This window comes from Narcine bancroftii, chromosome 13 (genome assembly GCF_036971445.1).
Source record: "Narcine bancroftii isolate sNarBan1 chromosome 13, sNarBan1.hap1, whole genome shotgun sequence".
In the NCBI taxonomy this organism is placed as follows: domain Eukaryota; kingdom Metazoa; phylum Chordata; class Chondrichthyes; order Torpediniformes; family Narcinidae; genus Narcine; species Narcine bancroftii.
The window spans coordinates 36,828,466-36,851,784 of NC_091481.1; the positions used below are offsets into that span (position 1 = coordinate 36,828,466).

At 42.2% G+C, this 23,319-nt stretch overlaps 2 protein-coding genes across 5 annotated transcripts in view; one reads left to right on the plus strand and one right to left on the minus strand.

Moving 5' to 3' along the window:
- The window catches only part of fgd6 (FYVE, RhoGEF and PH domain containing 6), a 150,410-nt gene extending 132,900 nt beyond the window's left edge, over window positions 1–17,510 (minus strand). For all 4 annotated transcript variants that reach the window (XR_011348232.1, XM_069909429.1, XM_069909430.1 and 1 more), the window contains exons 1-2: window positions 17,220–17,510; window positions 5,816–8,153 (exon numbers count right to left, since the gene is read on the minus strand). Coding sequence is in view for 3 of the 4 variants with exons in the window: in XM_069909429.1 (XP_069765530.1) it covers window positions 5,816–8,153; window positions 17,220–17,229 (2,348 nt within the window). In the remaining variant the exon portion in view is untranslated. The remainder of the gene's footprint in view (window positions 1–5,815; window positions 8,154–17,219) is intronic.
- Window positions 17,511–17,676: 166 nt separating this feature from the next.
- Window positions 17,677–23,319, plus strand: part of vezt (vezatin, adherens junctions transmembrane protein) — a 184,791-nt gene continuing 179,148 nt past the window's right edge. The window contains exon 1 of the mRNA XM_069908519.1: window positions 17,677–17,746. Coding sequence (XP_069764620.1) covers window positions 17,711–17,746 — 36 coding nt within the window. The 5' untranslated portion in view covers window positions 17,677–17,710. The remainder of the gene's footprint in view (window positions 17,747–23,319) is intronic.

Genomic DNA, 23,319 nt, shown 5'->3' on the forward strand with positions numbered 1-23,319 from the left:
ATTTAACAAAGCTATGCATCTTATTTCCCTTTTTGCTTTTTTTTGGAACATCAAATGACCTATGTCTACTACCCATTCGATCAATTTATTTGTCATTAATTTGTAATGTCAATTTATCCGTCTTGTTACAAATGCTCAGATAAAGAGCCTTCATACAATTCTAATTTTGATATCATCTTAAGTATGGCTCATTTCTACCAAAGACTTGCTTTTATTTTCTTCTCCTGCGATATTGTGATTTTTAACCTCCGCTTCATTATCCAATACTACTGCTCTGTCATTTCTTTCTGATTTTTGAAATACCATGCCATTAAAATCCCCACCTTCTCCTTCTAATTTATTTGAAGCCCTGTTTCAGATCCTATTTATGGAATTTATTATAAAACAGAGATGCCAAGGGATACAGTCACTTTATTCCTCGAGATAGATAGGGTGGTGAAGAACACATATGGCACACTTACCTTTATCTGTCAGGACATTTGAGTACATGAGTTGGTATAAACATGTTACAGCAATACAATGCAAGGCCACCTTTGGAGTATGTGTGGAGTTCCAGTCTTTCTGCTATAGGAAGGATGTCATACAGAAGTTTCACAAGGATGTTACCAGGACTGAGTTATGAGGAGAGAATGGATAGGCTTATCTTGGAGTCCAGGAGGTTTGGGGTCATCTTACTGAGGAATAAAATTGTGAGGAAAAGGTGACGGTTAGAATTTCCTCAGATCTACCCTCTGGACCCTCTGCATGTACCTCATGACTCATCAAATTTAAAGGGGATTAATCTGCCTCCTGCAAGTGTCCCCTTCCCTGTGCTGCACTAAATCAGATCATAGTCATTACAGATTTTGCCATTGTGAAAAGCCACAAGATCCATTCGTTTCCACGTCACAAATAAACACCGACTCAGCTCTTTATGTTCTCCTGAGTTATTAATTGGATTAATCCATCTGGATTTGGATTTTAAACATTCGCTCCTTAGGTATTCTAATACTCCGATTTAAATCTCTTGACTAATCATTAGTATCAGGATCAAATTACGAAAATAGCCTCCAATTGCAGTGAATGGGTATTTGCTTTATGCCATTTTGGCTTATGAAATGTTTGCTAGGAATGCTTCAGTTTTGTAAAGCAGGATATACCTGTATAGCATAGTAACAAGCAATTTCATTCCATACGAGCCCTTGCCGCCCAATTACACCCAATTGACCTACAACTCCATGTACATTTTGAAGCGAGGGAGAAAACCAGAGGGAGAACACCCAAACTCCTTACAGATAGCGCAGGATTCGAATCCCAGTCCTGATCACCTGGCACTGAAACGGCATTGCGCCAACTTCTATGCTAACTGTGCTGCCTAATGACATTGAACTCTTGTACTGAGAACCAGGGACCAATTGTAGCCAGGTCAGTGAATTCTCCCCCTTTTAAAACAAAATGGACTCTACTCTCTATTTCAGTCCTCTTTCTACTCTCTGCCAGTCTGCCTATTTCTACTCATTGCATTCTATCTGATATTCAGTCCCCAATTCCATGTGCTATTATCTTGTTGACCCATCTCCTCACCACATCCACTGCTTCCCCAAATATGTTGTTAGTCACATCTTGAAAAGTTTCCAGTAGATTAGCTAAACATGATTCTTCTTTCATGTCCTTCTTAACTCCTTCACTACCCTATTACTCATCTCTCAAGGTGTTATTAGTGCATCTTTTAAAATAAATTTCAGCATCATTCCTCCTATCATCAACATTAATCGACTCGCCCAGTACTTCTACGTCTTTTCTCTCCTTATCTTCTCAAATGGTGGGGTTTGATGGCGACATTCAATCCATGGAAGAATTCCAGGAAGATGACAATCAGAACACCCACCAGCTTTAAAATGATCCTCTGAAAAACTCAAATGAAAATCCTTAGTTCCTTGGAATTTTAGCCACCAAAAATCACCTTTATTTTTTAGTTAAATTTTCCTTTTGTTTCTACTTTTAGGAAAAATTGGATGGGTATATGGATGGGAGGGGAATGGAGGGTTATGGGCAAGGTGCAGGTAGGTGGGACTAGACAAGAGTACTTGGTTCAGTGTGGACTAGAAGGGCCAAAATGGCCTGTTTCCATGCTGTAATTGTTATATGGTTAAATCCAAGTCCTCGATTTTCCAATATACAGATTTAGTTTGTCTTCTTCAGTGAAGAAAAATTCAGTAATTGTTTATTTCTTTTCCAATTTTCTTATTTCCCATTACAAATTCTCCTGTCACTCAATCTGCCCTTGCTAGTCTTTTTTTCCCCTATCATTTAAATTTAGACACAGGCCCTTTTGGCCCATGAGCCCGTGCCACCCAATTATACCCAATTGAACTCCAACCCTTGGTACTTTTTAAGAATGGTGGGAGGAAACTGGAGCCCCCAGGGAAAACCCACACAGACACGGGGAAAACAATCAAACTCCTGACAGACAGCGTGGTAATAGCACCAGTCGCTGGTGCTATTACAGCCTTGCGCTAACTGCTATGCTAATCAATGTTGCATTTATTAACTCAAACTATTTCTACATCCCTGGTCAATCTATTCCATTTTGCCCTACTTTACCAATTGCTTGATCCTCCTTTGCCAAATTTTAAAGTGCTTCCAATCCTCAGTCCTACAGTTATTTCTGGAAACTTCATACATTTCTTGTTTGCAATCATCTTTCATTTCCTTTGTCAACCTTGGATAAATCACTTTTCGCTTGAAATTGTGTCTCTAAGTGATTCTTTTGCCACTGAAGCATTATTTCTTTGATTTCTCCCTCTCTCCTCTCATACCTTCAATTCTTCATCACTTGCAACCCTAATGCATCACGTTACCATTTTTCTCATGCAAAGCATGTTAGAATAACATCAACCAATCAACTCTTCTCCTTCCACAACACAAGATCTAAAATAGACACTTCCTTGTTGGTCCAGTAAAACATTTTGCACTCATTCAATTATTTAATCTTCTTTCTTATTACAGCAACTTTGATTTGTCCAGTCCATATGTAGGTTAAAGTCTTCAGTTATAAGTGCCTCCAATTTCCCAATTTGTGCCACACCCAAAATTACAAATACTATGCCTTCTGACCTTTGCCATTTCTAACGATAACCCAAATGGAATTTAATTCTACATAATGACTTGTCAAGCAAAATTATTTCTCACCAAGACATTGATCTCCCCTCCTCAATGACATCGTTAGACAATCCCCTTTTCCTTGTTGCCCATTCTTTCTAAACGTCAAATAACATGAAAGTCGGCACAGTTGGTATAGTGGTTAGTGCAACGCTATTAGAGCCCCTGCAACCTGGTGTTGAATTCAACACTCTCTGTAAGGAGTTTGTACGTTCTTCCCGTGTCTGCGTGGGTTTCCTCTGGGTGCTCCAGTTTCATCCCACTCTCTAAAAACATAAAAGTTTATAGGTTAATTGGTGTATCGGGGGGGGGGGGCATGGGATTGTAGGCCAGAAGAGCCTGTTACCATGCTGTATCTCTAAATTAAATTTAAAAACTTAGTTCCTAGCTATGTCACCCCAGAGGCAGATTTTGATAACAACAATTTGTCCACTCCCCTCCACTTCATCTTAAAGCATGAACATCAAAGTAAATAAATTCGTGGCACAAACTGATGCCTTTAAATTTATAATTTGAACACCTTTCTGTACTAGCTCCTTATCAACAATAAAACTTCAATTATGCGGAAATCCCAGTTGTTTGTCATCTGACTCCCTCAATAGTTCAGTAATTCCTCAAAACCCTTGGACTTTCTACCCCTAGATCTGCTTTCTCATAAGGCAGAAATCAGGCTCGGGGAAACCAGGACTCTAGAAATCAACAGCCAGAGTCATGGTCCAGACGATGGGTTGGGCATGTGGCCAGAGCCAGTGTTTGGAGTGTGGGCTTGGATCCAGAGTCTATAAAGTTGCACCTTGTCAAAGCTCTAGTTACACAAACTAAAATTTACAAAGTGAAATTCACTCTTCTGTTTGTGTTCCTTTGAACTCACTCGGGCCCAGTTTCCTACTCTTTTAAATGGGAAGAGTGGACTAGAAAAATTAAAATATTAATTACATGTTTAAAAAGTGAAATAAGAATGTGTTTGGGTAGTAGGAATAACATCGAATAGTTCAGAAAAATCACAAATGAAGTTTGAGGGCAGCACCGTGAGCATAATGGATAGTACAACGCTATTACAGTGCCAGTGATCTGAATGCAAATCTGGTTTAGACGTTCTCCCAGTGACCGTACAAGTTTCCTCCCATGTTCCAAAGACACCGGATTAGTAGGTCAATTAGACACATGGGTGGATATGGGCAGCACAGGCTCGTAGGCTGGGAGAACCTGTTATTGGGCTGTTTCGCTAAAATAAATGCCCAAAATCATAGAATGCCACAGCACAGAAAACAGACCATTTGGCCTCTCTAGTCTGTGCTGACCATTATTTTGCTAGTCCCATTGATCTGATCCCATTCCATATCCTCCAAACCTCTCCCATCTATGTATCTATCCAATTGATTCTAAAAACTTAAGATCAAGCATGCATTCACAACACCACTCTGTGAAGAACTTTCCCTTAATATTCCCCCAAACATTTCCCCTTTCAGCTTAAAACTATAACTCTCACATTTATCTCCCCAAGTCTGTGAAAAAAGCCTACTCACATCCACTCTGTCTATACCTCTCATAATCTTGTAAATCTCTATCAAATCTCCCCTCATCTTCACTCCAAGGAATAAAGTCCTAACCTGTTTAATTTTCCCCTGTAACTCAACTCCTGAAGACCCAGCAATTTCCTAGCAAATCTCTCCACTCTTTCAACCAGGACTGCACACAATATTCCAAATTTGGTCTCACCAATGTCTTAAACAACTTCAACATAACATCCCAACTCCTATACTCAATACTTTATTTTATAAAGGCTAAGCTGCCAAAAGCTTTCTTTACATCCCTGTCCACCTGTGACGCCTCATTCAGGTAAAAATATATCTGCATTCCCAGATCGCTCTGCTCCTCCGCACTCCTCAGTGTCCTACAATTTACTGTGTATGTCCTACCTTGGTTTGCTCTTCCAAAACGCAACTCCATCTGCCTTTTTTTGGCCCGTTCTCCCAGTTGGTCCAGATCCCTCTGCAAGCTTTGAAAATCTTCCTCACTGTCCACATCGCCTCCTATCTTTGTGTCATCACCAAACTTGCTGATCCAATTTAACACCTTATCATCCAGATCATTGATATAAACAACAGACAACAATGGTCCCAACACAGATCCTTGAGGCACACAACTAATCACAAGCTTCCAGTCTGAGAAGCAACTATCCACCACCACTGTGTTTTCTCTCGGAGGGGTGGGGGGCAGCTTATCAAAGTTTTGCTGAACTTATTACACTTGCTACTATCCAAATTCACTTTAAGGTTCCCATCCACTGCCAAGCAAGTTCAAATCCTCTGACTAAGATATTGATGCAAGCCTTTCTGAGGTGCTACAAGTTTGAAAAGTAGAATTCAACATTACACCAATTTGTCGACATGTAAAAGAAGTAAAGATTCAGTTCATGGAACAACACACGGAACAGGGGCATAATTTGATGAAAAAGTTCTCGCTTCTCTTCATAGTCAAAATAAAATTACAAATAAAAATCTTTTAAGAGGCATCAATAAGACAAACATTCTAGTTTTTATAAGCAATTGCACTGTAATTTATCCTCTTGGACCAGTAGGAGCCTAGTTTAACTCATCAAGTTTCCGATAAACAATTCTCACATAAATTACGAAACCTCATGTATGTTCAGGATATAACATTTTGTAATTACCTGATACATTCATGCTCTGGGCTTTCTCTGTATTTCTGATAGCAACTTGAAACTGCATAAGGTTCGATCTCATAAATGAATGCAGAATCTTCAACACTGGATGAACTTTTCCAATCAAAGTTTGAGCTGATATTTTCATGTTTAGAAGAGAGTAACTGTGGTTTATACAATTGTGCTTTAGAATTCTCTGGGTATTCTTTTTGCAGCTCAATACAAAATTCTTGCTGAGTGGTGAAATCATTTGGCAGTTCAGAGAGATTTTTAAGTTTGTGGCCTTTCTTTGCATCTGGGAGACAAGAATCTGCAGAATGTGCTTTTGTGGGTTTTTTCTTTCGAACATCCATCTGTGACCCTGGAACGCACTGATGGTCATCTCGGTTACTTTTTTCAGAATTATGTACAGATGGTGTGCTATCAAGTGAATTGCTGCCTTTTGTCAGAAATTTGTGAAAGTCATTCTTCATTTTAGCAGAGAGCTTTATACCAAGGATCTTCTTAAATGAATTTTTCTTTGACGACACTTTCGCAGACTTTTCTTGTTTTTCAGCATCTGCAGATGACAAGGATTTGGCTCTTGGCTTTGCAGTAAATGCTTCAGTTTGCAAATTACTTGATTCAGCTATTGTGGTAGAACATGGCGGGAGTGGCAAAATAGGATGTGCAAGTTTCCACACTGGTTTCTCACTTGGACAAATTGCTTCATGCTCATTCCTGGACAGTTCAGAAGCTGCACCAGATAATCTGTCAAGTTCTCCTTTTGAGTTATTTTCTACTGTTCTATCTGCATTTTCAGCACTACCTGATATCACCTCTCTTCTAACTACAACTGATGTGGGTAGGCTGTGACGCTGTGGCTTTTTTGGAACAACCTTTGCACAAATGTTAACTTTAGTCACAGCTTCACTGGTGGCTCCTTTTTTAATATCTAAACCAGTCTCGTTGTTTGACTTGGGCTTTGTTAGAGTGTATGACAAACTAAGATACTTCGGCAAGCTCATAGAGAGTGAAGTGCTTCGAATAAAACTACTGCTTGTGCCTGCGGGTAGCGTTTTGTTACCATTTTCCAAGTCTTGCTTTATTTGTTCTACTTTACTTATATTTTGCAAGTCTGAAGATATCCTGACTTTTGAGACAGGGCCTAAAATCGGCACTACGCAGGAGAAACTACTTTGGCCACAAGATTCTTTTGCCTGACCGGTCTCAGCATTATTCTCGTGAAAGGATGTGTTAGCAGCCTGACTGGAATTGTTATACTTGGACATAATGCAAGCATCCAAGGGAACAAGTGATTTCTTGAAATCTAAATTAGCTACATCTGGAGCTTTGGACAAAGTATCACTGCATATTGCATTGGGATCCACAGCATTTTCAACACAGTCATCGATACACTTTTGCCTGATAAGACCAACCAGGCGCGCTGTTTTTGGCTTTGGCATAGGAACTGGTTTAGTGCAAGGTGCTGAGCTAGACGCTGAAGCAGTGATGCAAGAATTAGAATCCTGAAAGATCAATTTGTCCTTTTCTACAGCTGTGAAAGGAACTTTTGGCTGTGCATTGTGGATCTTTTTCTTGCGATCAATAGAATGGTATTTTGTTTCATATTTCATCACTGCATTACAATCAACAATTTTAATGTCTTTGTCATTATCTGTAAAAGATTCTATGTTTTTTGAATTTCTTCCATTTTGATCAGTATTAAAGAGTTCACTTTGCTCTACGTTGCTACGGAACAATTTAACACCTCCATCATTTTGAGCATCCTTCTGTCTGGGAAGGTAATTATTTGGTGTTACAACCTGAGTCAAGACATCTTTAAACTTCTGTTCAAGGACACCAGTGTTACTAATTCTCTGGTGCTTGCTGCCTGTGTCACTATGCCGAGTCTCTGACCTGTGCTTTGCCCTTGGAGAATATTTAGTTTGGTCATATTTTTTGTTTGGCTCCAAAGGTTTCAGATTTGCCAACTGTTCAATAACTGTTTTACAACTATTTTCACCATTTAGATATTTATGTTCACATTCAGATTTGCATAAACAGTTTGATATGATGTACTGCATTCCATCATCACCGTCTTGGGAAACAGGATATTTCACATTTTCACACAAGTCACTCTTGATTTCCTCCAAACGTTTATAATATTGAAGTGGTGTTGGTTTCACTTCAGCTACTGGTGTAGTTTTTGGCAGTACAGGTTTTGGCGCTAAAGCTGGTTTTGATCCCTTGTGTGCTGATAAAGAATCCAAAATTATGACATCTGGTTTTGGTGCAACTGGAGGAGGCGGTGACTTCTTGACTAAAATAAATTGAGGTTTCGGGGCCACTGGTGGCTTCTTTATTTCTGCAGGATAAAAATAAACATAAAAGAATTTCTATGGCTTGGATATAACAAAGGAAATACAAAGTGATAAATTAGGATGTTTTGCAGGGCTAAATTGACACTGAATTGCTGAATGCAAACACGATTGAAATAATCACAGTAGCTTGGAACATGATGCAAGTTTGTTAGTATTTTAAAAATACAAGAAAGTGAGCTTCATAAAAGAAGATTAAAAAAAGAAAGTACAAGAGCACATTAAAAAAAGAGTTTGGAAGATTAGAAGACAAAGAATACATTCAAACAGCACAATATCACAAAAAGGGAAAAAGAGAGAAGGCCCATACAGAGTCATAAAGCCTTTGGGTCTAATGGTTCCTTGCTGACGAGGGAAATTATCTGAGCTAGACCCATTTGTTTGTTTTGGCTACATCACGCCAAACCTTTCCTGTCTTTTCAAATGTTGTAACTCTACCTACTTTGAACTATTCCACATGGGCACCAGTCTCCTGGACATTGAAGGTTCCCATGCTGCCTCAAGAAGCTAGCCAACATCATAAAGGATCCTGATACTGTGGCCACAATCTCTTTTCGTTGCAAGCTTCAGACAGAAGATTCAGGAGCCAAATGACCAGCACCCATAGGTTCAAGAACAGTTTGTTTTCCCCAACAGCTATCAGCCTCTAGAACCTCGCTGATCTACCCTGACCATAAACTACTCTAGGACTATCAAAGCTCTGCCTGTACTATTGAAATTCCACTATTTTTGCATTGACTACAGCTGCAAATAGTTATCTATCTTTTTATATTTATTATCTTTCTGTCTCGTGGGATATTAAAACATAGATCATAAAAATCTACTGCACATAGTGCCAACCTAATAGCCTACTCAAACTGCCTAGAAGTTCCCCACAGAACCAACTATTTTTCTCTGTTCCATGTACTCATCTAACAGTCTCTAAAAATTCTTTTGTACCTGCCTCCATCAACATTGCCACCAATGTATTCCATGCACCAAGACTCCCGATGTGAAATCGTACCTCTTAAATCTCCCCCATACTCCAAGCACATTAAAAACTATGTCCCATTTCAGCCCTGGAAAAGGCCTCTGACCACCCACACGACCAACACTTCTCATCTGCTGTCAGGTCATCCCTCATCCTCCATCGCTCCAAGGAGAAAAGACCAAGTTCAATCAGAATATCCTCATAAGGTATGCTCCCCAATCCAGGCAACATCAATATAAATCTCCACTGACCCCTCTCTACACCATCCACATCTTTCCTGTAATGTGACAAGAGCTGAACAGCAGTGTGGTCAAACTAAGGTCTTGTGTCATTGCAACATTACTTCATGGTACATGAACTCAATCCCATGACTAACGAAGGCAAACACACCATACGCCTTCTTAACAACACTACCAACTTGTGCAGAACCTGACCTATGGACATGTTCCCCAAGATCTCTCAATTTGTTCACACTGCTCAGAGTCCTCCCATTAACATTATATTCTGCCTTCAAATTTGACCTACTGAAATTAACCACCTTGCACTTTTCTGGGTTAAACACCATCTGCCACTTCTCTGCATCCTATCAATGTACCTTTATAATCTCTGGCAACCCTCCAGATGATCCACAACACCAATAACCTTTGTGTCATTCACAAAATTACTTAACTACCCTACCACATCCTCATCCAGGTCATTTATAAACATCACAAAGAGGAATGGTCCCAGAACCAATCCCTGCAGAACACCATTGGTCACTGAACTCCATGCAGAAAACAAACCACCTACAAAGAGCTCAGGGAAAGCCAATTGCATGTCCAAAACATCCTATTGGATTCCATACCATTTTCTTTCTGAATGAGCCTTGTGCAAGGAACATCATCAAATGTCTTACTGAAATCCATATACACTATATCCACTGCTCTACCTTGATTAACGTGCTTTGTTACATCCTCAAAGAATTCAAATCAGGATCTTGAGACTCAACTTACCTCAAATTAAGTCTTGCCAACTATCCCTAATCAGATTATGCCCTCCTTCAGAATTTTCTCCAATAGCTTGCCTACCATTGAAATAAGACTCACTGGTCTAGAAGTTCCTGAGTTATCTCTACTCCCTTTCTGGAACAGGGGAACAACATTTGCAACCCTCTAATAATTCTCCTGCCCCAATGATGACGCAAGATCATCGTCAGTGGCTCAGCAAACGCCTCCCTCACTTCCCACATTGGTTGTGGGTAAATTTTATCTGGTCCTGGTTACTTATCTAACCACATTTTTCAAAACCTCCAACACATCCTCTTTCTTAATGTGAATATGCGCAAGGGTTTCAGTCTGCTTTAAGTCACCCTCACAATGACAAGGTTATTTATCTCTGGTGAATACTGAACCATAGTATTATTCAAGGATCTCTGCAACCCCCTCTGACTCTATGCAAACATTTCCACCATTGTCCCTGATGGGTTCAATCCTCACGAATCGTCCTCTTGTTCTTCATATACTTGTAGAATTCTTCGGGGTATTCCTTAATCCTACTCACTAAGGCCTCTTATGGGACCTTCTAGCTCTCTCAAATAATTTCAAGCTTTTTCTTGGCAATTTTGTAATTCTCTCAACCTCTATCAATTCTCATTTTCTTAAGCCTCTCATTCTTTTCCTTTCTTAACTAGATTTTCTACATCCCTTGTTCTTTCACCTTACCATCTTTTTGCTGCCTCAATGGAATATACTCGTGCAGAGCGCCATGCAAATATTCTCTGAATATTTACATTTCTCTTGTACATTAACTGCACTCCAAGTACATCTGCTTCCAATATATGCTCACAAGTTCCAGCCTAATAGCATCATAACCCAATTAAATGTATTCCCACATTGTCCATTCCTGTCCTTCACTGGCACTATGGTAAAGGAAGAAGAGTTGTGATTACTTTCTCCGAAATCAAATTTCAGATTTATTGGCAGGGTACATACACACGCCATCACATACATTCCTTCTTTTCTTTTTCCTGCAGGCGAGACAGAATTTACTGGTAGTGCAAAAAAACAAAACTATACACCACATACAAATGTAAACAAACTGTGCAATACAGAGAAATAAAAATCAATGACGTGTACAAATACAGTCCTTAAAAAAAGTCTCTGATTGAGTTTTGTTGTGGAGGAGACTGATGGTGGAGGGGTAGCTGCTGTTCCTGAACCTGATGGTGCGAGTCTTGTGGCACCCATACCTCTTTCCTGATGGCAGCAATGAGAACAGAGCAAGTGGTGTGGATCCTTGATGATTGCTGCAAGGGTTTCAGTCTGCTTTAATTCATCCTCACAATGACAAGGTTATTTATCTCTGGTGAATACTGAACTACAGTATTAATCAAGGATCTCTGAAACTCTATGACTCTATGGAAACATTTCTACCATCATCCCTGATGGGTTCAATCCTCACGACAGCAGTGTTCCCTGTAGATGATGGTGGGGGTTTTGCCTGTGATGTCTTGGGCTGTGTCCACTACTTTTTGGGGGACTTTATGCTCAAGGGTATTGGTGTCCCCATATCATGCCATGATGCAGCCAGTCTGCATACTTTCTACCACACATCTGTAGAAATTTGTCAGGGTTTCCGATGTCATATCAAACATCCGCAAACTCTTGAGGAAGTAGAGGTGCTGATGGGCTTTCTTTGTGATGTCATTAGTGTGTTGAGTCCCAGAAAGATCTGAGAGTGACTCCAAAATACTTAAATTTCCTCATCCTCTCTGTCTCTGATCCCCAAATAATCACTGGATTGAACACCTCTGGTTTATCCTTCCTGAAGTCAACAATCAGCTCCTTGAGTTTGGTGACATTGTGTGCAAGGTTGTTGTTGGTGCATCATTTGGGCAAGTTTTCAATCTCCTTCCTGTATACTTATCATTACCATCAATCCTTATCATACAACAATTACCGTGGTATCATGGTGTTGCTGTTGTACTGAGCCACAGCAAAAAGAGCAGGGGACTAAGAATGCAGCCCTGTGGTGCTCCAGTACTAATGGAGATTGAGGAGCTAGCTGTTTTTTCCAATCCTCACTGATTGTGGTCTGGAGAGGAGGAAATCCATGATCCAATTACACAGTGGGGTGTTGCGTCCCAGATCTTGGAGTTCGCTGAGGGGATGATGCTGATCAGTTTTGAGGGGATGATGCTGTTCAATCCCAAAGTATAGTCAATTAGGGGCATCCTGATGTATGCATCTTTGCTGTATAGAGCCAGTGAGATGGCATCTCACTTGGAAAGCGAATTGGAACAGATACATGTCACCACTCAGACAGGAGCTGATATGCTTCAAATACAGCCTTTCAAAACACTTCAATGTGGACGCGAGTGCCACTGATCGATAGTTATTTAGGCAGGTTGCTGCACTCTTCTTGGGCACCGGTACTTTTGAAGGGTCTTTGAAAAAAGGTCGATACCAGGTGCTGGCAAAGTAAGATGTTGAAGCTATCTGTCAATATATTGGCAAATTGGTCAGCACAGATTTTCAATACTCCATCCACCGGATGCTTTCCTTGGATTCACCCTCTTGAAGACAGCCTGCATGTCATCCTCGGATATGGTCAGTAGAGGATCATCAGGGACATGGGGGTGTGCAGTGCTGGTTCTTCCTTGTTCTTGAATCGGTCACAGAAGGCATAGAGTTCATCTGGGAGTGAAATTTTGCCATCTCCGACTGCACTCTATTTGGTTTTGTAGCAGATTATGTCATTTAGGCCCTACCACAGCTGTCGGGTATCCTTCATTGTTTCCATTTTCATCCAGAAACTCCACTTCGTCCAAGAATTGGTTTTCCATAGGTGGTATCTGCTCCTTCTGTTGGGATTTGGAGCTTCAGATTTAAATGCCTGTGATCTGGCTCTCAGCAGGTTCCCGATTCCATTGTTCATCCAGGGCTTCTGGTTGGAGAAAACCCTGAACGATTTGGTGGGGACACAAAATCTGTGACAACCCTGGTGCAATCATTCAGATATCCACCCACTGAGATATCTGATACCTAACCTGGTTCATTTCCCAGCACCAGATCAAATATCACCTCTCCTCTAGTTGGCCTATTATGTCAGGAAACATTCCTGAACACAACTAATGAATTCCACTCCATCGAAACCCTTCACACCAAAATGGCAACTTATACTATTGTTGGTGGATCTTATGTGGCTGTATGGATGCATTCAGCCAAATTTTCAATCTCCCTCCTGTACACTGAGTCATCACCACTTTTTATACAACTCACTACCGTGGTAACGTCAACAAATTTGTAGATGGTATTATTGTACTAAGCCGCACAATCATACGTGTAAAGTGAGAAGAGCAAAGGGCTAAGAATGCAACCAAATGGTGTTCCGGTATTGATTGATGGAGATTGTAGAGGAGATGGTCCTACCAATCAACACTGATTGTGGTCTGGAGGTGAAGAAATCCATGATCCAATTACACATCAGGGTGTCGAGTCCCAGGTCTTGGAGTTTGCTGACCAGTTTTGAGAGGATGATGGTGTTAAATGCCCAACTTTAGTTGTTAAAGAATCTGCTGATGCACATCTTTGTTGTTCTCAGGGTTTTTTTGAAGAGCCTGAGAGATGGCATCTACTGTAGATGTATTGTTGCAGTAGACAAATTGGAATGGATCCAAGTCCCCACTCAGATAGGAGCTGATATGCTTCAACACCAGCCCCTCAAAACACTTCACCACTGTGGATGCGAGTGCCACTGGTTGGTAGTCATTTAGGCAAGTTATCACACTCTTCTTGGGTGTAGGTATAATTGAGGCCTGCTTGAAAGAGGTGAACACCATGAACATATCTGTGAATAAATTGGCAAGTAGGTCAACATAGGTTTTCAGTTTTCGGCCGAGTACTCCGTCAGAACCGGATGCTTTCCTTGGAGTCATTCTCCTGAAGGCAGCACGCACGCCATCTGGAGAGGATCATCAGGGGACATGCAGGTGTGTGGTGGTTCAACTTTTTTTCTTATGGTCAAATTGGGCATAGATGTGTTGAGTGCAGACTTGGCTGTCTCTTACTGCATTGGATTTGATTTTATTGCAGATTATGCCATTTAGGCCCTGCCAAGGCTGCCAGGTATTCTTTGTTGTTTCCATTCTCATGTGGAATTTCCACTTCACCCAGGAGATGGATTTTATGTCATTTAGGCCCTGCCAAGGCTACCAGGTATTCTTTGTTGTTTCCATTCTCATGTGGAATCTCCACTTCACCCAGGAGATGGATTTTCATAGGTCGTACCTGCTCCTTCCCAGTAACAGGCTAATAAAATTTAAATTATATTCACAGAACATTGCAAGCAAAATTATCTTATTGAAACTAAACACAATGTCAGTAAACATTTGGACTTAATTTCACTTTCACAAATCAGTAACGTTATTTTCCTGATATTTTATTCTATACTTGTACTGTACATAGAGTACAAATGAATCAAGGCATGATTTTTTAAAATAAAATAAATTCACAAGTGAGCCAGCATGAGTTGCTCATACGAAGATCCTCATTTGGGGAAAAAAATCTCCAATTCATGAAATATCTAACTATTTGTAGATTTCCAACACATTTTTGAATACTGATGGTTGGCAGATAAGTGACGGTCAGATCTCATCTAGATGACTGCATGTGCGGAATTCAGAATATAACCAAGTTGTAAAGAAATGGACCGTCCGTTATAGAAAAGATGTGCAAGAGCCTAGTTCAATGACGATATTGAAAAATTTCAGATCAGCTGTTCTAACATCAAGGGTCAAAAAAAAATGCCACTGCTGGAGCTGCTGTCATGATAGCATGTCCACAACACCCAGTCTGACTGCCATCAGCTCTGTACAGGCTTTAAACAGCCTGTTAAATGAGCCGATAGTGATTTATTTTGTGACCACGGGGTCTGGGACCAAGATGGCAGAGCCTATGTTTGGCAGCAGCCTGTAGGGGCTGCAGCCTTTGGGGAAATAGCAGATAGATGCAAGGCACCGGAAACCATCCCCTGTTTGAGAAGGAGAAGCAGAGGAGATGACCCATGGGATGGTGACACACAGGCAGCAGGCTGTGGGTGACTCGAGGCAAGGAATCCATGTAGGCTGTGGGTGACTGAGGTCAAGGGACTTGCACCAGGCTGGAGACTGGCTGAAGGGGTACAAGGTACTGGAGCAGAGTAGCAAGAGAGTTTCCCGATCATGTCAGAGGTTTTGATCCGGAGCTCGGGTTGCTGATGGACTGAAGGCCAAGTGGCTACAGGAGCACTGCAGGCAAATCCATCAGTAACTTTGGGAGGGTTCTCTTTTGTTTCTCTTTCTCGGACTGTAATGGGCTCTGGGGATTTTCCAATGATGGTGAATTTTTGTCTGCCTTACAGAAGACTAAAGGAAATTTCACATAATATTACCTTGCCTGTTTTATTACAGGACAATAAAATGACCTTGAACAGCTTTAAAATTAGGAAGAACTCTTGTACTCAAAAGTCAACAAGACTCATCAATGCTATTGATGGTTATTGCCACAAAGAACATAAAAATTCAAACAAATTAGAGAGAAATAATTCAGCCATTTCTGAAAGAGTGGAAAAGTGAGTTGAGCTCATGTTTTATTGAAAATTATTGATACATTTAACTCAGTAGATTGTTGTCTTCCTGTTTCTGAAAACACATGAAATAGAGCAACTTTTTTTGTTCTTCCAATGACAATACATGGGTTAAATAACTTCTACTCTCTCTTTCAATTTTCTCCTTACCCCATAAGCAAGGATTCTATTCCAACATTCAAACGCACTTACACCAAGCATACGGCTGACAACCCAAACACATGCATCAAGGGATGCGGAATAATTTTTTTTAAAAAGGTAGCCCACTTTCAAACATGCTACAATAGTTGCAACATTGAACAGCCACTACACCCCACAGATAATTTTTTTCTTATAAAGTATGGTTAAAAATTCCCCAATTACATCGTGAAGTTATTGTAAACTACACTGCGCAACCCAATCCCTCTTTGAGATGTCTAAACCTCCTGCATGGGAGCTTTCAGAAATATGAGATTAAGGCCCTGTCCCCTGAGATCAAAGCTCCAATGACCAGGAAAAGAATGGGGTTTAGCGTCAGCTGTGACCAGTCATTAAACCAGTGGTCACAGCAATAAGAAGGAATCATCTGACGTTCTGCACTTTACAACGACGTAATTACAAGTGCCAGAAACACAGCTGCTCTCCAAATTTGACACAAGTGCCACTTTTGTGCTGTCCAATTCAAGTCAGAGAATTCCCTAATAATATGCAGTTCCCAATACAAACCAGATGCCACACTCAAACAAAAGGGTCAAATGGATTCACCACGAAGACAGGGGCTTTAAATTGCGTAGTCCTGCAGATGGAACCCTAGTTGTCACCCCATCAATATTCTAATTGCATTTTCTTTGAATTGTTCTCTTGAGAATAGAAGCCAGTTGTGCTTAGATAAAATAATTCACCGATATTTTAGATTAACGAGGGTAAAGTTAACCATTTTCGAAGGTACATTTGGCGAGAGCAATTTAAGAACCGCAAATGGTTTGATTCGAAAAAAATGGGAGCACGTTGTTTTCTTTTCCCAACTCGGACACAATGTCCAGCAGCATCCACGACACACGTCCAAAGGGGTTGTGTGCGGCTGGGATTTCGTGGTCGACGAACATGGGCAAGGGTGACCCCCTCCAAAGGAGTCCCCAAAGTTACAGAGAACAGATGGCAAGTTGTGTGGTCAATGAATAACCCTCTCCCCGACCCTGCTGGATGCCCATGGATCCCGGGCACAAACCAGGAGCAGCAGGAAACGCCACTCAACCACAACCCATCTGGGCACTGGCCGCATTTCACCGAGAGGGAAGAAAAGGGACCGGGTCAGGCCGGGGCGGGGGCGGGGGGACTGCACCCGGCGAGTGGACCTGCTGGCTCCCGTGTCCCGGCCACCAACACGCCAGCGGGTCGACCAAGAGCCCGCCGCCCCCTTCCTCCTCGCCCGAGCGGAGAGCAGGGGAGACTTCGCGAGGCACCTGGCCCGGAGCGGAGCTGGCGGCCGACTCTCTCTCACCTGCGCTCATACTGCGGGGAGCTGCCGTGCCCGGGCTCTCCCTCAGCGCTCCCGCTTCCCAGCCATCCGCAACCCGCTTCTTCACAGCGTCACCCTCTCGGCCACGCCGTTCCCCCCCCGAAGGAGGAGGCGGCGGCGGCGATCAGTGCGCCCGGACGGGGAATTTTTCGGCTAAACAGAATGCATTGACCGGACTGCGAGGTGGTGATTCCCGATCCGGATCCCGCTCCGAATTCCTCCCGGGCTCCGCGGCGCCCTCTACAGCCCAACCGTCTCCTCCGGCACGAGCGGTCGCCGTGACGTCAAGGCCCCGCCTTCCGCGCCGGCTCGCGAGGCAAAAGCGAAAGTGCGCTCCCCGACTCGAAACGTCACGGGAATCGTAGTTTGCCGCGCTCCTCTCTTCTGTTCCCTGCTTCCAACGTGACGCAACGCCGGACTACGGTTCCCAGAAGGCCAGGCGCCGCATTGCTTCACTTCAATGGCGGCCGGCGATGGGTGAGGAATTTGATGAGGAGCTGGTGTTGGAGGTAAGCGAGATTGAGGTTTTTTTGGTTGACCAAGTTGTGGGGGTTCTTTATCAAGCAAATTATGTTTCTCATTTTAGACGTGTGTATCCGTATGGCATCTTTTTAGGTGTTTAATTTCGTTGAAAGCATTGATAAACTGGCAGTTCTCGTCTGGTGCCAGGATGATGACTCTATGTCTCAAGTAAAACACAAGGGTCTGCAGCCACTGTGGAAATGGGTAAAAGAGGAGTTTGGATGCCTTGACAAGGAAATTGGCGCAGAATTGGTTGTTGTGGGGGTGGAGAGGTACAAGGGTGGGAATTCTGTTGAGAATGGACCGCTCAACATTGGAGAGGGGAAAGGCCAGCAGGGATGATGAAGACACCGGATTCTGATCTAGAATCAAGTGAGAAGTCAGGGATGGTGGGTGGTTCAAAGAGGGGTGTTGGGAAAGAAGCGCTGGGGGAGGTGTGACGGTAAGATTTGAGAGGTTTGTCAGGAGTTAAATCTCGAGAGTTGACAGGAGGGACAATGGGACCCAGGTGGATCTATGAAAGGCTTGGACAAATGAGTTTATTGTCATGTGTATTATATAATTGTTGTATGTGGAGGAACATGTGGCTTCTGTCTGGTTCATTGTGGATTGTTAAGGGAATTGAATCACCTGCCAAACAAGGTGGGACTCCAGCCACCCATTAGTGCACATCTTGCTGTTGGATCGTTTAAATGATTCAGTGTCGTCATTGGGCAGACACCCAGCTCAGAACAGTATAAAAGATTTATGCATGCCACATTTATTTCTCTCTGACTCTTGGTCTGCCCTGGACATTGCCCAAGTCGTGGGTAAGGTGTGCACAACACTTAATTTGAGAAGTAGTACTGCTTGTAGAGAACCGCACCCCTGCTGGTACAGGGAATCAGGAGTTTGTTTGAAAGTCCCTATCTGAAGTGTGTGCATGTGCGTGAGCATGCAGAAGATAGGCAGCCACTGGTATCAGAGTTCAACCTGGGTATGATGTGAATGTCAGTGTAGTTGTTTAGTAGTAGAGTAATTAAGTATCATTTGACGTCTTCCCCTGTTTGTCTCCCACATGTTCAATCAAGTTACCTTTAATTATAACAGTTGTGTCCAGACTCGTCTCTCTATGAACCCAGGAAACCTGATAAACTTCCAATCACAATAATAATGAATATACATGAAAATTCTTATTTATTGCTGCTAAACAGGTACTTTACAAAGAAAAAAGTAACAAAAGTATACCTTACATTAAAAACCAATAATAAATACAGAAGATCGTCAGTAAATATTGACAGTCACAATTTATTGTCAATGACAAGACACAAAATTTGGTGTTTTATGGCAGCATCACAGTACAAACATGTTATAACTATCTTACAACACTTGCATATGTATAAAAAAAATTAAAATAGTAGTACACAGAAAAGTAAGGCAGTATCTTTGGTTCATTGATCATTCAGGAAACTGATGGCAGCAAGGAAGAAGCTGAGTGCTCATCTTTAGGCTCCTGTACCTCCTTTCCGATGGTAGAAGAGGGCATGGCGTGGGTGGAAAAGCTCTTTGAGGATAGAGGTTGCTTTTTAAAGACACCGCCTCATGTAGATGTCCTTGATGGAGTGAAGTCTGGCACCTGTGACATCGCTTCTTGGGCATTTGGATGATTGATGCCCTTTTGAAGCAAGTGTGAACTGCTGCCTGCAGCAATGGGAAGTTGAAAATGTCCATGAACACTCCGACTAATTGATTAGCGCATATTTTCAGTCCCATGCCTGCTACACTGTCAGGGCCTGACGCCTTGCGAGGGTTCATCCTCTCAGATGATGTTCTAACATTGTCCTCTGAGACAGATATTACAGCGTCCTCAACCTTTGCAGGGATTCTAGTAGTGTTACAAGATCAAACCAGCAACCACAAAGAAGACATATCACACAGGGGTAAAGATGAACAATTACTTTATTAACAAAAAGTTCACCACCAAACTTTAATTCAAAATTCCCCCCCCCCCCTTTTTATAACAATGCCCACTGGTGACTATGTAAATTTCTATAACCGTGTAAAAATAATAAATTCCCCAACCTAAATATAACATACGTAATCAAAGTCTAAGCTACACTTCCAACCAGGCCACAGAAAAACTCACAAAACTTCGATCTCAACCGAAGCAAAGATCAGAAACAAAATTCAGTTTGTTTGGTAAACTGAAGCCTAAAGATCTTTGAGAGAGAGAAAATTCAAAATTGTCTTCTTGTGTTGCTTGCAGAGAGAGGAACCACTGGCTTAGTCCAGAGCCTTCTGGCTGCCTTCGGAATGTTCATCCTTTTTGAAATCCCAACATTCTAAACTGTACTTCAGACCATGTCTCCTGCTCTGGGCCTCCTTCCACTCCACAGCACCACCCAGTGGTGGTTTATCATCCAAGTCCAGAAACTTTTAGATCATTTTCTGCACATGCTCAGTCCGTCTCTCACTCTCTCAGCAGTCCACCTTCACCTTGGCTCCCTAAGGCAAACTGTCACTTTTTAACATAAAACTGCACAACACAGAACTCTGTAACAGTGGTTTGTCTCAAAGCGGGCATAGAAGATGTTCAGCTCATCGGGTAATGAAGCATCACAGCCATTCTGGTGTTTGCCCTTTGTAGGCTGTAATAGCCTGCACTATCTGCCGTAACTGGCATGTCTTTGTCTCTAACTTCCTCTTGAATTGCCTTCAGTAGGTCGAACCTGATCTTCTTGTAGAGATCTTGATCCCTGGCCTTAAATTCTCTTGTTCTCGCCCTCAGCAGGTTACAAATCCAGGGCTTCTGGTGGGGAACACCTGATACTTGCATGGGCACACACTCGACCACGTAGGTCTTGATGAAGTCAGACATCTGTTGCATATTAATTGAATTCTATGGATGAGTTCTTGAATATGTTCCAGTCCACTGTTTGAAAGCAATCCTGCAGACGCTCTGTCGCCGTCTTCACGACTGGTGCTGTGGTCCTCGGTCTCTGCTTGTATGCCTAGAGTAGAAGTACACCCAGGTGGTGATCAGATTTGCTGAAGTGTGGTTGTAGTATGACTTGGTAGGTGTTCTTCATGGTGGTTGAGTGTGTTGGCTCCTCTTGTCTTGCCTATGACATGTAGTTTGTGAGAGACTGCTACAGATTGGCCTGATTGAAGTCCCCTTCAATGACTGCAAAGGCATTAGGATGTGCTGTCTTATGGCTGTTAATCACAGTGCTCAGTCCCTCCAGAGCCAACCTGATGTTACCCTGGGGCAGAATGTACACTGCGGCCATTTACCATTGTCCAAGGAACAGTGGCATTTACCATTGTCCAAGGAAACAGTGGCATTACAATTATGCAGACTGCCCTTTCTGTGGTGTCAGAGCAATTAGTGAAACAAGGCAAGGTTCAAGAATGTGATATCTGTGGAAATAAACTATTTAGGTGCTGATCTTCAGGCTTCTGAGGTCGAGCATTCAGTGGCACAAGGACCGACCGCTTCTTCCCCTCTACCATCACAAGGAAACATAGATGCAACCTTATTTTGTCTTTTTCTTTTTATTGTACTATTTTAATTTTTAACAAGTGGTTTACAGTATATAAATGTATGTACTGTGTTTTCATGGAGCAACCCTAAAAAGGCTGCTCTTGCGCTGCATTCATATCGAGCAGCGCCTCGTAGTGCCTTCCGGAGCCAATGGAGGCAGGGTGATAGGTGCCATAGCGCCGTCTGTCATAAATATGTGGCAGAGCTATCTTCCCTTCCCAGAACAGTTCCAGCTATGTGGGGAATTATGGGTAGGGAAGATAGCCATTGCTCTGCCATGTTTTGAGCAGCAGAGAGTGGCCCCGAAGGCTGAAGCGGCTCGGTGAAGCTATCACAGCCTGCACCACCTGATGGCCCCCACCAGACGCCCCTAGTTCTGACGGGTCATGGAGGGAGAGGGATGAGTGGGGAAATGGGTCGCAGGCCGACGGCATCATCAGCCTGCCCCTAACTAACCAGCCCCTTGCAGCAGCTGTACATTCATGTGGGGTGGCAGAGCACAGCACTGTGCTGATTATCCTTCCCCAAGAAAAAATTCAGTCTGCATCTTGGAGCCAGTTATGGCGGATTCAAGAAGGTAAGTTTCCCGATGTAAGGGCGGAGAACCTCTGCTTTTACAGTCGGGCTTTTTCTTTGCATGAAAGGGGCTATTGATTCTCAGACTGGAGGCCTGTAACTAGTGGTGTGCCTCAGGGATCAATGCTGGGACCATTGTGGTTTTTCATTTATATCAATGATCTGGATGATAATGTGGTAAATTGGATCAGCAAGTTTGCAGATGACATGATTGGAGGTGTTGTGGGCAGAGAAGAATGTTCTCAAAGCTTGGAGAGGGATCTGGATCAGCTGGAAAAATGGGCTGTAAAACGTCAGATGGCATTTATGCTGACAAGTGTGAGGTGTTGCATTTTGGAAGGATAAATCAAGAAAGGACATGCATAGTGAATGATAGGACACTGAGGAGTGTGGTAGAACAGACAGATCTGGGAATACAGATGTATAATTCCCTGAAAGTGGTGTCACAGGAAGATGGGTTGTCAAGAGAGCTTTTGGCATATTACCCTTCATAAATCAAAGTATTGTGTATAGCAGTTGGGATGTTATGGTAAAGTTGCAAAAGACATTGGTGAGGCCAAATTTGGAGTATTGTATGCAGTTTTGGTCACTTAACCACAGGAAAGTTATCAATAAGATAGAAAGTGCAGCGAAGATTTACTAGGATGTTGCTGGGACTTCAGGAACTGAGTTACAAGGAAAGATTAAATAGATTAGGACTTTATTCCCTGTAGTGTAGAACAATGAGAGGAGGTTTGATAGAGGTATGCAAAATTATGAGGGGGATAGAGTAAATGCAAGCAGGCTGAGGAAAAGTGAGATACAAGCCAGCGGACATGGGTTAAGGGTGAAAATGGAAATGTTAGGGGGAACTTGTTCACACAGAGTGGTGGGAGTGTGGAACAAGCTGCCAACTGAAGTGGTGAATGCGGGCTCAGTTTCCATATTTAAGGAGAATTTGGACAGATACATGGACGGGAGAGGTATGGAGGGCTAGGTATGGACTTGGTGCATGGCAGTGGGACTAGGCAAAATAATAGTTTGGCACAGACAAGAAATGTCTGTTTTCTGTGCCAAAATGTTCTGTGGTTCTCAGATCTATTTTCGTGCAAACAAATGTATAATTGAATAAATGTCCAAACCAGATAAATTAACAATAATGGTATATATTTAAATATAATTCAAAATATACACTTCATAATGCGAAATGGCCGAAATCAAATTTTAATTTTTGTTGACAATAAAGTCAAAACCTAAACATTTGTTGTCTGCAACATTCCTCCAGACAAGTTCACATATTTGAACTTTTATAGCAACTTTTGTTGGATAAAAATCTGGTTGCTTGCACTAAATGCCTGATGCCTTTTATTTGGAATTGAAATGTTAATCTTGTTTTCTAGAAGACTTAAAGAATTATTTATAACTAGCAGGATACCAGGCATTGCCTGGGAAATAAAACACTCAATATACCCCCAAAAATTG